This window comes from Fukomys damarensis, unplaced genomic scaffold (genome assembly GCF_012274545.1).
Source record: "Fukomys damarensis isolate Sample0158 unplaced genomic scaffold, DMR_v1.0_HiC HiC_scaffold_22, whole genome shotgun sequence".
NCBI classification, from domain to species: domain Eukaryota; kingdom Metazoa; phylum Chordata; class Mammalia; order Rodentia; family Bathyergidae; genus Fukomys; species Fukomys damarensis.
Genome location: NW_022900934.1, coordinates 26,412,486 through 26,424,930, shown reverse-complemented (window position 1 = coordinate 26,424,930; position 12,445 = coordinate 26,412,486). Strand labels below are relative to the sequence as shown.

General features: G+C 55.4%; 2 protein-coding genes across 2 annotated transcripts in view; both read right to left on the bottom strand.

The window, feature by feature from the left end:
- Positions 1-1,251: 1,251 nt before the first annotated feature.
- Positions 1,252-7,631, bottom strand: Foxs1 (forkhead box S1). Its single transcript, XM_010628469.2, has 3 exons — positions 6,674-7,631; positions 3,665-3,787; positions 1,252-2,577 (listed from the first exon to the last, which is right to left on the bottom strand). The coding sequence occupies exons 2-3, from the start codon at positions 3,744-3,746 to the stop codon at positions 1,466-1,468; spliced, it is 1,194 nt and encodes a 397-aa protein (XP_010626771.1). The 5' UTR covers positions 3,747-3,787; positions 6,674-7,631; the 3' UTR covers positions 1,252-1,465.
- Positions 7,632-8,672: 1,041 nt separating this feature from the next.
- The window catches only part of Dusp15 (dual specificity phosphatase 15), a 12,032-nt gene continuing 8,259 nt past the window's right edge, over positions 8,673-12,445 (bottom strand). The window contains exon 8 of the mRNA XM_010628500.1: positions 8,673-8,949. Coding sequence (XP_010626802.1) covers positions 8,673-8,949 — 277 coding nt within the window. The remainder of the gene's footprint in view (positions 8,950-12,445) is intronic.

Below are 12,445 nucleotides of genomic sequence, written 5' to 3'. Positions count from 1 at the left end.
GTGCAGCAGACAAGGGAGTGGTCTACGGCCAGCCAGGCTTTTTCCCAACCCCTTCCCGCCACAGTGAGTCCCTGCCCAGCGGGTCCCCCTCCACCTCAGCTCTGGGTCCGTGGGAACCAGACAGTCCATGCTGTCCAGCCGGGCTTGCTTCCTTCTGGGCCCCGGGGGACCCGTGAGGGGAGGAGGGAGTCACAGAGGCTGAAGTCAGCATGGCTGGCTGCCCAAGGGAGGCCTCTGGGAGGACTGGCCCGCCTGCCCAAAGCAGGGGTCCCCAGCTCTTTGGGGGTCACCTTATGGGACATCAAGACTCTCAAACCCTACACCAAAGACAAAACTAGGGGTTCCATCAGCATCCACAGCATCCATTTTCTCTCACACCCTGATCCAGAGGGGAGCACTAAGGCTCCAAGAGAAAGTTAACTGCTTCCGCTCCTCCCGCACTGGTGGCCACGGAGACAGTGAGGTTTCAGGTTTATACATTTGTTCCTCTGATCAAGTGCCACAAATACTCTACATCTCCTGTCTCCACTCCAGGGGGTACCTAGAGGAGGTTCAAGCTTAGGGCATGGTCATTTCTAATCCGAACTCAGGATACCCCTGCCCCACCCCAAGAAAGAAACTTTTATCAAGTCACTAAGAAATGGGGTCGTGTAAGCCTGGCATTCCAGGATTTCAAAAGTAGCCCTTGCTCCCCTGGAGGCACCGCAGTCCTGCTCTGCCCGATCTCCACCCTGTACCTCCCTCAAATCAGGGCAAAGCCATAGACACCTGGGTGTCATTCCTCTCAGCCACCCCTTTGCCAGCCTGAGTTACGGCTGGTGGGTGAGCCCCAAATGCTGAGCCTCACTTGCCCCCACTGTAAATAGGGCGGGTGTTTCTCTTCCCCCATGGAGGTGGCAGGCAGCAGCCCGGGAGGGAAGAGATGCACCACAGGTCACAGTGTTCAGTCATAGTTTGGGGCTGGACAACCACCAGCCCCTCAGGCTGGCCCAGCCTCCCCTGGCCTCTTAGCCACATCTGCCCTCTGCCTGCCCCATTCCCTACTTTCTGTTCCTCTGATTTTCTGGGAAACTCCCTGAGAAAGTCCCCAGCAGGAGAAAGCTCATGGGAGATGTTTTCATCCAGGGTCTCTGTCTCTGTCACACAACTTCATAACCACAGCCAACCCAAGGGGAACCCAGGATGTTGACCCTCCGTCCCCCACCATCCAGCAGGCTGATCCTTATAATCACAATGGCTTTTATTGGCCCAAGAGCCACAGAGTCAAGTGTAAGCGATCCCCGTCCCCTCACCCCCAAGTCTGCTGGGCCCGATGGCCTGGCTGCGTTGGCTGCAGAGTCCTGGCTTCCCATCCTAGGTGATGTTGGCCTGCCAGGGCTGGGTCCTTCAAGATCTGTCCAGGTCCTAGAGCCAGGCTCAGCCCGGAGGGTGTCCTTGACAGGGGCCCTGTGGAGGTGAGGCCGCATCATTCAAAGAAGAATACTCTTGGTGTCCGGTATAGGCAGGAGGGCAGCCCCAGTGGGTAGCCGGAGCCTCCCTGGACAGGGAAGCTCCCTGGAGCCCAGGGTTCCTTGGGGTCGGCTGGCAAGGGTAGTGGGGCCCGGAGGGAGGCAGGAGGGGCGGGCGGTGCAGGGGAGGGGGCTGCCGAGGCCAAGAGGTGCTCCAGTCCTGGGTCAGCCCCCATGCAGAAATTCAGGGCCTGAAGCCGACACTGGTAGCTGCTGCCGACGCCCACCTCCGGGGTTGCTGCAGGCGTAGGGACCTTGCTAAAACCCTCTGCCTCGGAGAAGCCGGCAGGAAAGCCAACTGCGGGGCATGGCGAGGACGAGGCGGCCACGGGGAGCTCCTCAGGGCCTGCAGGCTTAGGCGTGGGCATCTCTTTGGGCTCCATGGGTAGATGCGGCCTTTTGTCAGCAGTTGCTGGGCACATGCTGCCTGGCACAGCCCCCACCAGACCCCCAAAGCTTAGGCCCTTGGGGTCAGGCAGCTCCAGTGGGAATGAGCACCGCCTGCCATCCACAGCCTCGGGGACTGCTGGGTGCTGGCTGGTGGCTCTGAGGGGGCCACGGGGTGCTCTGGCAGAGCCCTTGGCGCCCTCAACGCCTGTCCGCCGGGTGAAGCGGCGGCGACGACGAAGGAAGCTGCCGTGCTGGAACATGTCATGGCAGTCAGGGTCCAGGGTCCAGTAGCTGCCCTTGCCCGGCTTGCGATCGTCCCGGGGCACCTTGACGAAGCACTCGTTGAGGGACAGGTTGTGGCGAATGCTGTTTTGCCAGCCGGGCCGGTTGTGGCGGTAGAAGGCAAAGCGGCCCATGATGTAGTGGTAGATGCCACTGAGCGTGGCCCTCTGCCCCGGCGAGCTCTGGATAGCCATGGCGATGAGGGCTATGTAGCTGTACGGGGGCTTGGTGGGCTCTGTGGCAGGGACCAGTGGCCCTGGCGGTGGCGGTGGTTGCTGCATGCTGCCCAGGCTGGCGGCTGCTGGGTCCACAGAGGCCAAGCACAGGCGTCCAGGTTCTGGTGTGTGGCACAGCCTTCCCGGGCTGGTTAAAAGGCCCACTGGCCCAGCCTCCCAGCCTAGAAAGGCAAAAAGGGGAGGGCCTACCAGGCTGCCCTCCCTCCCGCCCTCACCACCCCCTACAAGCCCCAAGAGGGGCGGGCAGCAGAGGCCAGGGCTGAGAAGCCTGGAGCAGCTGCCGGGTGGAGGTGAGAGGGAAGGAAGGGACTGAGACCCTCAGCCCACAGGGGCTGGGCTGCAGGGGCTGGAGAGGGACAGGAGGCAAAGGAGAGCAAGACAAGGACACAAGAAGAGGCAGGAATGTACAGAGGCAGAGACAGAAACAAGACAGAGAGAGGCAGAACATAAAAAGAAGGGTGATGATTAGACAGAGACTAAGTAGACAGAGAAAGAGAGACATACACGCAAAGAGACAGGCAGCATATGAGAGATGGAGTCAGTGGGAGACAGAAAGAAGGAGCTGCAGAGAGACGCAGGTGCAGACACAGGTGTGGGGTGGAGTCCTGGTGAGAAACCAGAGGTGGGCAGAATCTAAGCAGGGTCCCTACAGAGGGAAGGAAGCCCCAGGTGCCCCTCCAGTCTTCCTTCTAGTCCTCCCTTTCGCTCTGCTCCTCCGCGGCCCTTTCCTGAAGCAGAGAGCCTTTGCCTGGGGCACACTGTCCCCATCCCGAGCACTGGGTGTGTAGGCGGGCAGGCACTTAGGATGGAAAGGACGCTGTGCTCGGCTGAGCCCAAGCGCCCCCTGGTGACTGGCATGGGGAGGGCAGTGTCTGGGTGGAGCTGTTCTCCCTCCCAAGGGACTCTCAAGACCTTGCTTGGCCAAGCCTGTCTCCCATCTCTAAAACGGTGCTGGCCACTCTTCAGCTATCGGAGCCACAGTGAGGAGGCAACAAGCTCCCTTACACAGAGGCCACAGCCCCATGTGTCTGTGGAGTGTCGCTCTGAACTGAGGCTCCCCCGGCTGCAGCCTCAAGCCAGGCAGTCTGCCCTCCTGACGGATGGGTAGGGTCCTTCCTGATTGACCACTCCCAATTCCGTGGTCACCTACTCTGTGTCAGGCCAGTGGAGCAACCCTGCTTCCGAGGTCCTCATTGCTTCTCTTGTATAGATGAGAGGAATAAAGCTCAGAGAAGTTAAACAACTCACCTGAGGTCACACCAGCTAGTGAATGATGAAGCTGGGATTTGCATCCAGGGTTCTGTAACTCCTTAGCACCACTCCTCAGCATTCTGTGAGCATCACGAATCAGGGACAGTCACAGGAGCTCAACTAGAAAACAGATTGGGAACCCCAAGAGAATAGGGACTATGCTGTTTTGCGCTATTCTCAGCATTGGACATGGGAACAGAGTAGGTGAAAAAAAAATGTCTGTTCAGTGACTGAAAAAATAGTGATTGATTCACTTCTGTCGCTTCATAGATTTCCTCCATAAAAGCAGCTTACTGGCTGGTTGTGTAGCTAGTGGCAGAGCGTACACTGAGCATGCTCAAGGCCCCAGCACACACATTAAAAAGTGGCTTATTCATGTATGGCTAAAAAGACATTATTTTGGCAACTGTAAGAGGATTCCTTTAAAGTCAGAAATCAGAAAAGGAAAAAAAAAGGTGACTATACTCACAAGACTGGGAGAATTGGACTCCTACTTTGGTCTATGCCTTAAGGTTGTTTGGGAGCCTGTCTCAGTTTCTCCAAAGACAACACCTAGAGATGGTCAGTGGTTAGTATCCAAAGCCCAGGGTTCAGGCCTAGCCCTCTTTTGTGACCTTCACTGACCTCAAATAAAGAAAAGAAACTCGTGGCAGGTGGGAGGAAGGGTCTGGGACTGGAGCCCCTGGAGAGCCAGGCCGCATGGTTGCTCGCTGGCCATTGTCTATACAGCCTGAGGATCTGTTTCTGTGAAACTCAGCCTTGACAGGGTGGGGCTGGCTTTCAGTTAGTTGCCATCAGCATCTGGGGCCCTGCACAAGAGCTTTAGTCCCTTCCCTCATTAACTGCTGCATCCCACCCTGTTTGTCACCTCCTGGGGCTCCGCTCCCGTGGGTGAGGTGAAAGATGCCACCAACTTCGCCATCCTGTGACCTGGGCACAGGTGGAGGGAGGCCCCCATGCACCAGCTCAGTGTGAGCAGGGCTGGGGACACAGGGCCTCACTCCTGGGGGGCTGCCTTCGGTGGGTGTGAGAAGGGGAAGCAGCCCATTTAGGGCTGCCACACAGAAAGCGGCTGATGCTACTACCCAGAAAGCCAGGCTGAGGGTCCCATGGGTGCTCTGAATGCAGGAGGAGCTCTCGGTGAAGACTGTCTCTGCCTGCAGGGAGAGGCAGAGTCTCATTCCTGGTGGGAAGTCACCATGCTAGTGACAGCTATGTTCCCACATCTACTTTTCAGGGATGTTCATAAAAACCAGAGGGTCAGACAGGGTCAGGAGGGGGAGCTGGGCCTGTAGAGGGTCCGTGAGGAGCTGGCTGGAAGGGACCAGCGGGAATGGATCTCCCACAATGGAGGGAATGGCTCACATGGGCCATTGTGAGTGTGCTCTCCGGCTCGTAGGGAGGACATAGGTACTCCTCACCAGGGCACAGACTGATCTGGTACTCTGGCTTTGGCCACCTTTCAGCAGGTGGACATGCAGTTCTATAGGCCCAAGACTGTGGGTTCCGGGCCAAGAATCAGGCAGTTCATCCAGTCCCACTGGGAGCTTGGGCCTCAAGTCTGTGCTCTCCCGTGTGTACCTGTGCCCTATGCCCACTTCCACATCCCTACGGCTGTGCCACGCCCACATCGGCACCCACTTCCAGGGCTCACATCCCTTGCCTGGTGCCCCACGCCCAACCCCATGCCTGTATGCCTTCCCAATGTCCACTGCCAGACAAGGCTTATCTTGTGCGCAGTACCCCTGATGCCCACCCTATGCCGGGTGCCTTATGCCAACAGATATACCCAAGTCCTGCACGTATGGTCCGAGGCCTCAAAGCCTGCCTGCTATTTTTTCCCTCCCCAGGGCTTTCTGTGCTGTGTCCTTTGTTTTAATGCCCACTCTGAGCCCAGCACCTTTAAGCCCACACCCTTGCGTCAATATCTCGTGTGCCTACATTCCTCTGCCCGCGTTCTTTTGGCCTCCTTGCACCCACGCCTGTGCCCAACCACCCTGGCCCTCGGCCCCACTGTGGGGTGCTTATCCTGGAGAGAGAGGCGCGAGTGCACAGCTGCAGGCGTGCTTGCGCTCCAGGCTTTTGGGCAGCGCGCGGTGTGGAGCCAATGGGCAGCGCCAGTACATGCTGCTTTGGCACAGGCGCTTGGCAAAAACACCCTCTGGCGCCACCCACAGCAGCATGCCTAGCTCCAAGTGCACAGCAGACGCTGCAGCACGTGCACACCAGGCGCGGCTGCAGGAAGCCAACGTGCGAATGACCGTCCCAGCAGGCGGTCGGTGGGTGGTGCAGCCTGTAGGCTCAGACAGCAGCCCCAGAAGAGCGGCACATGAAGCCAGCAGTCTGCGTGTGCCAGAAGAGAGTGGCGCTGGCATTGGCGGGGCCACCCATCTTCCCTTCTCTGCCCTCCTCCGCAGCAGGGCGGAGGGCGCCAATCTTCGTGCACCACTCCCAATCTGTGATACTAATAATGCTAGCAGTGGATTCCAGTATAGCCCAACAGGTAGTCGAGCTCCCTGATTGAAAGCACTGGCTCTGAGGTCATCTGGATGTGACTCTGAGGCCCCTCCAGCACTGATCTCCAGGGTTCTAGGGGCTTCTAGCCAGCGAAGATTTTAATGCTATCAGAAGTAAAGACAACGGCAAGGTTAGTAACCGCAGGGGGAACCAGCAACACAGTTCCGTGTCAGAGCTGTGGGCTTGGCAGCCAGGCCCTTGGATTCTATTCTCCCGGTGTGATTTGGGCACTGTGACCTGAAATTAGCTAACCTTGGGTAAGGTTCTTAATTCTGTGTCTGGATTTCTGTATGTGTAAAATGGGGTTAATGGGAACATCTAAGAGCTAAGGACACCTGGCATAGACTAAGACCGCAAATGTTAGCTTTTGTGGCTGGTTTGGGGAGTCTGGGATGTGTGCTTTGTGTGGGAGATGAGCTAGCTGGCTTTGGCCCTGGGCCATCCCCAGTTCTGCACCTGGTCAGAAAGGAGGCCCTTTAGATTCCTCACCAGGATTGCTGAAGTCTTCAGAGGGGGTCAGGCTCCAGGGGTATCCTGGGATCAGTGCCTGGTACCCTGGCAAAAAAGGGTATATGGTCAGGCTCTCCTATGCTGGCCCCCTGGACCCCAGATCCAGGGGGAGGTCCAGGAGGAGGCAGGGGTGGTGAGGAGACCCAATCCTATTTTGGTCAGCCAAAGGGGCTGAGAGGAGGGCTGCTAGGGGTAGGGAGCCATGCTTAGCTACCTGGGGGCTGCTCCTTGCCATCCTTTGTGGCCAACCCGAAGTCATCCTGAGCATTAGGAGAGAGAACCAAGTATCTAGAAGCACTTTAGCATTATGCTTACAGGTTATCTAAATAGTAAAACCATCTCAAAAAGCACCAGAATATGAAAAATGTAGCAAAGGACATTTATTTCTAGTAGGGGAACTGAAACCAGAAATCAGAGAGTTGCCTTGTTGGCCTTCAGCTTCAAATGTCCCCACTGGGCAACTGAAATTTCTTGCCATTCTGTGCTTGTCTATGAGTGGCCACAAAAACGACCCGTGTACTAATTTGGGAGATTATGAATATATTTTAGCAAGTAGGAGAATCTGTAAACATAGGACCCATGAATAATGAGGATCGACTGACTGTATGTGTTGGGGGAAGAGGAAGGGGAATTGAAGAAAGAAGAGATAGACTGAAACCAGATCGTGCATGTCCATGAAGGCTATGCTTTATCTCCTAGGCTTTGGGGCACCAGAGACACATGTCACTGTGGGCAAGGAGTCACATGTGTATGTCAGGGGAGGACTGAGGATGGGGAGAACAGCCCTCAGGGTCTCCCTCTTCTGAGCAGCAGAGTATACATCTTAAGGGACGTCAGTTATGCTTACTGAGCCCCTGCTGGTCGCCAGGCAGTGTTTAGCGTTGCCGCGCTCATGCAGCTCACTGTGTGGTGTAAGGGACAACTCATCTCAGACTTAAAACCCAACAAGGACGTTCTTCCAGCTTTGGGAAGCGTCCAGAGTCGGGGCAACTTGGAAGATGCTCTGAGCTGGGGCGTGAATGAATCAGATCAGTGAGTTCATTGGGAGGGGATCACCAGAGGAAGAGGAGCTGCAGCCGAGCAAGACGCTGTTGGCCAGGCGAAGATGAAGAGGGAGTTGTAGGCAGAGGGAAGAGTGGTGAGAGAGACAGGAAGCACATGGAGGGGGCACAGTGGCACAGGAGGACCCAAGCACCCAGGGCTCAGGTGTCGGGTGAGCTGGCGAGTGTGGTACTGGGGCTCAGCTGAGCACCATGCTTGGGGCCTGGCGGGGAGGCTGGACCCACTCCCACGGCAGAGTGGGGGAAGGGAAGATAGAGGCAGAGGTGGGGCAAGAAGCAGAGATTCTGGAAAGCAAGTGAGAGTGTTTCCAGGAGGAGGGCGGAGGGACAAGCGCGGGTCTACCTAGGGGCCAAGGAAGGGGAAGGCGGTGGTGTGGTCCTTGGATTTTGCACCTCATGACATTAGAGACAGAAGCCAGATTGCAGACGGGGGGTTAGCTAAGAAGGAGAGGTTAATGAGGAGGACCCTGTCTGGTGTTCCTTGCTGTGAAAGAAGAGGGAAGACAGAAAAAGGAGAGGCAGAGATGACTCTGGTGTTTGGGGTGGTGACAATGGTCTGATGTGTAGTTGGCTGCTTATTGCTTAGGGAGAGATTTCAGAGTTTAAACGTTCATAGAAAGGAGCCAGTTTGGAGAAAGTTAATCATCACCTGGAAGGAGAGGCCATTGGTGCACCAGAAAGCTGGGAAGAGTGCTGGGAACTTAGAAAAGGTTCCCAGGTGGGTAGTTTGGGGTGGGAGGTTGAGGGAGTTCCCAGGGTGCCTCTGATTTCCCTGTAGGGTGGGTGAGAGGAGAGGCCTGTCCATGCGGGGATTGTGTGGTTTCAAGGTGTAGCTCTGTTTTAAGAGGGCGTCCAAGGGTCTCTGGTGCATGGAGAGCACCACCTTCAATCCCAGAGGCCAGGTGAGTGGCCCAACGTCACACAGCTCGGAGGTTGGTGCCGCTGCTGGGGTCATGTGCATCCCCTGGCCCTGGCCGGGTATCCTCATCCCCTAACACTACCCTGAAGAGTTCACTGTCAGGCCTAGTAGTGTTGCTTGGCTGCCTGCTTCCAGGGATGCTGAAGAGGGTCTTGCCCGGGTCTTCCCAGCACAACCCAGAGTAGCGTCCACTCTCAGAGATCTGTGCCACCAGCTGGTCACAGAAACGCAGAGGACCTGGGGGTTCCTGCCACAGACTCCTGGTCTCTGCTGACCTTCCACCAGGGGTTGAGGGAGCACAGAGCGCCTCTGGCCAGGTCTGGATACAGGATGGCTGGATCCTCACTCAGGGGTCAGGGGATCCCCTGGAGGGCGCGCAGAGGCGATGAAGTGAAAGTCTGTGTCCCTTTCTTCTCTTCTCAGGGGAGGACTTTCCTTTTTGTTCTTCCCCATGGTCATCGTGCCTGCGGGTGTCCAGACCTCACTCAAGGGAGAATGAGCCTGGGGGTGGGGGATCCAGAGACCAAACTTGCCCCACCCTTGCACCTGTCATCTGCTCTTACTCTGAAACTTCTTGGACTCTCCCTCCTTCCCTCCCTTCTCCACTTTTTTGAGCTGATGCTTTTTGATTTGAGTCCTGAGTTACCCAGGCTGGGCTTCAAAGTGATCTTCCCTCCTCAGCCTCCGAGTCGCTGGAAATACACTGTGCAGAGTGTCCAGTTTCTTTTCAGGACCTGGACTGTCAAGACATTGGAAGGCAAAGTGCTTCTCCAACTGACTCCTGTCATAATGGAGAGGCGGTGAGTGGTCTCCAAGGCACTTTCAGGACCTCCATCCAGACCTGCAGAATTAGTCTTTGTGGGCAGGAAGCCCAGGAACCTGAATTGTTCAAGCCCCACTTATTTCCTTGAGCACTGGGAGTCCCTTTTTACTGCTGTTCATCATGGTGCTGGGCCTGGCTAAACCTTTCACCGCAGCGTCTCTGCTGGTTCTCACACAGCTTTGCAGGTAAGTATAATCGCAGGGTTAAAGCCCTGTACCGAGATCACAGGGCGTGGTGGTAGATCCAGGATCCAAATCTGGATGTCTCTGTTCTCCAGAGCCCAGAAGCCTAAGCAGTCCCACACTACCCCTGACAGCTACATCTGGAGTTCATGGATTATTGGTGGGGCCTGTGATTCCCTGAAATCGTATGTAAATTTTTTTCATATCTATAGTTGGGCATATCTGTAATCCCAGGCTGAGGCAGAAGAATCAGGAGTGGGAGTCCAGCCTAGGTAATTTAGTGACTTGGAGAGACCCTGTTTCAAATTTTTAAAAAGTTAAAAATGGGCTGAAGCTGTAGCTCAGTGTGAGGCCCTGGGTTCGATCCCCAGTATGAATCCCCCCCAATTCATATCAAACATTTTTTCTGGGGTCTGTATCTTTCATTAAATAGTCAATTTATGATATGAAAGATGTTAAATAGCTCAGACTGCTCACCCCTTGCTGTGTACATGGTGAAACTGAGGTTCGGAGGAAAGAACTGTCCCTTTCTGCCATGGGCAGAGGTCTGGGGTGCAGCCAGCACTGATCAGCGGAGGGGAAGGCTTTCTCTGTTCTCCTTCTCACCAGCCCCCACATGCCACTGGCCCTTCCCACACTTTTGTAACCACAAGTTGGGCTCGGACTCAGGCCTGTGGTGCTCCAGTGGGCCACAAAGCCTTTCACAGTGTCCCTCTGGGTCCATGGGAGATGCGGTTCAGGACCACTTTGATGCCCAAATCATGGATGCTCAAGCCCTTTAGATAAAATGGCATAGTATTTGCATTTAACTTGTGCATATTTTCCCACTGACTTTAAATCAACTACATGATTTTTTTTTTTTTTTTTTTTTGGTATTGGGAATTGAACTCCGGTCCTTTCGCTTGTAAGGCAGGTGGCGGCACCACTGAGCTAAACCCCTGGCCCCATCTCTAGATGATTTATACTAAATGCAACATGCATTCTATGTCAACAGTTGTTATGCTCTATTGTTTAAGGAATAATGACAAGAAAAAAGTCTACATGTTCAAAACAAGTGCACTGTTTTTGAAATTTTATCCGAGGTTGGTTAAATTTTTGGATGTAGAGTCTGAGGCAAACCAAACACACAAGCAGGAGTTTCCAGTGTGTCTCATTATCTTTCCAGGTTGCACAGGGCACTAAGAAAGGGGTCAGTCTGCAGCCAGACCTGAGTTCACCCTGCAGCCCAGCGCTTGATAGCTGATGACCTTGGACACCGGCCTTCGTTTCCTACTTTGCTTGACCAACTGAGATGCCGATAAAGCTTAGCCCGTGGCCAGAGTCAGTGTCAGTGAGTGAGGGGCGTACTGTTTAGCTGGACTGTGGGAAATTATGCTGGAAGCGGGAGAGAACATTGTGAAGGACCAGGGCGTCAGACCAAAGGGCTCTGTTGTGTCCCTAGATGAAGGACCCGGTAGAGGTTTCTAAATAGGGGAAGACAGCAGACAGATGTTTTAACTGGGTGGGTGGCAATACCGCTGACCAGCCCTGTGGACACCAGCTCCCCAGACTCTGTCCTATCTTGGAGACTTGTCACTTTCTCTTCTATCTGCCTCAAATGCTTCTCCTGGTCCATCCCTACCACCTGACCTGTGCTTTCTTTGGTTTACTAGTGTGGTCTCCATCAGCCTGTCAGCAACACAAAAGTGCTGCTCATTGCTGCAGCCTGACCGCAGCATGGGACTGGGGTAGCAGGGAAGGGTTAACACACACAGCCTCCCCCCGTGCTAGGATCTGCGCTTACCCCACAGCCCTGGCCTAGTGCTTGGTGCACAAGTAGAAACCCACACTACTGGGGTGGATTATAGCTACTTCAGACCTCTCTCAAAGTCATGTTAGTTGTAATTTAGGGAAAATCAGCTCTGATGACTTGTATTCATCTTTGGAGTCAGTTGTTGCTTTGTTGGACTGCACCAGCCTTTAAATGCTAGGCCTGAAGGGTCACCGCCACTCTCTAGAGCTGGCTCCTTCTCTCCAGTAGCCTCCAAAGTCAGAAGGAGCTGGGACTCAGACTAAGTTCACACCCGGTCTCCTCAACGCTAGTGTTTGTCCTTGAGCAAGTTGGTTGACTTCTTTGCACCCTACCTGGGTTTTCCCCTGAAGATAAAGTGAATCCAAGCAATAAAAGGCCAGGTATAAGGGAGGCACCCTGGAACCTTGCTGGCCAGTATTTGTGACTAGGAAGGCAGAGAGCACGGGAGAGGAGGTAGGGTCTCAGAGAGGAGGAAGGGAGTTCAGAGAGAAGAAGAGACTCAGAGGCCTTGTGAGGAGACCAGGCTCCTGGAGAATGGGGGTACTTGGTCAGATTAGTGTGGGGCCCCAGGTCTCAGTGGGGCAGACTGCAGCTAACAAAGGTGTGATAGAGGCACCTCCTGCCCCCGTTTCTGCAGGTTCTTGTGTCTGGCCTTTGGGAAATGAGGCACAGGGACAGGCAGCTTCTGTGTCTTTTTAATGTCCTTCAGGCCCGTCCACTCCACCCCACCCCTCCTGCTCCGCTGCCTCTCAGGGTGAAGGTCGGGCCCTCCCCAGTCCAGGGACTAAGGCACCAGATGGCTGCAGCTGGCCGCCGGACACAGACACACAGAGGGCACAGAGGGCACAGAGGGCGGCACACTGACTGCAGACGCGACAAGCAAGGGACGGCGAGGGGACAGGCCACCGGCGGCTCCCGCACCTTCGGCCCGTCCTGGACGAGGGAGGCCCAGAGAGGGGCCCGCCGGGAGGAAG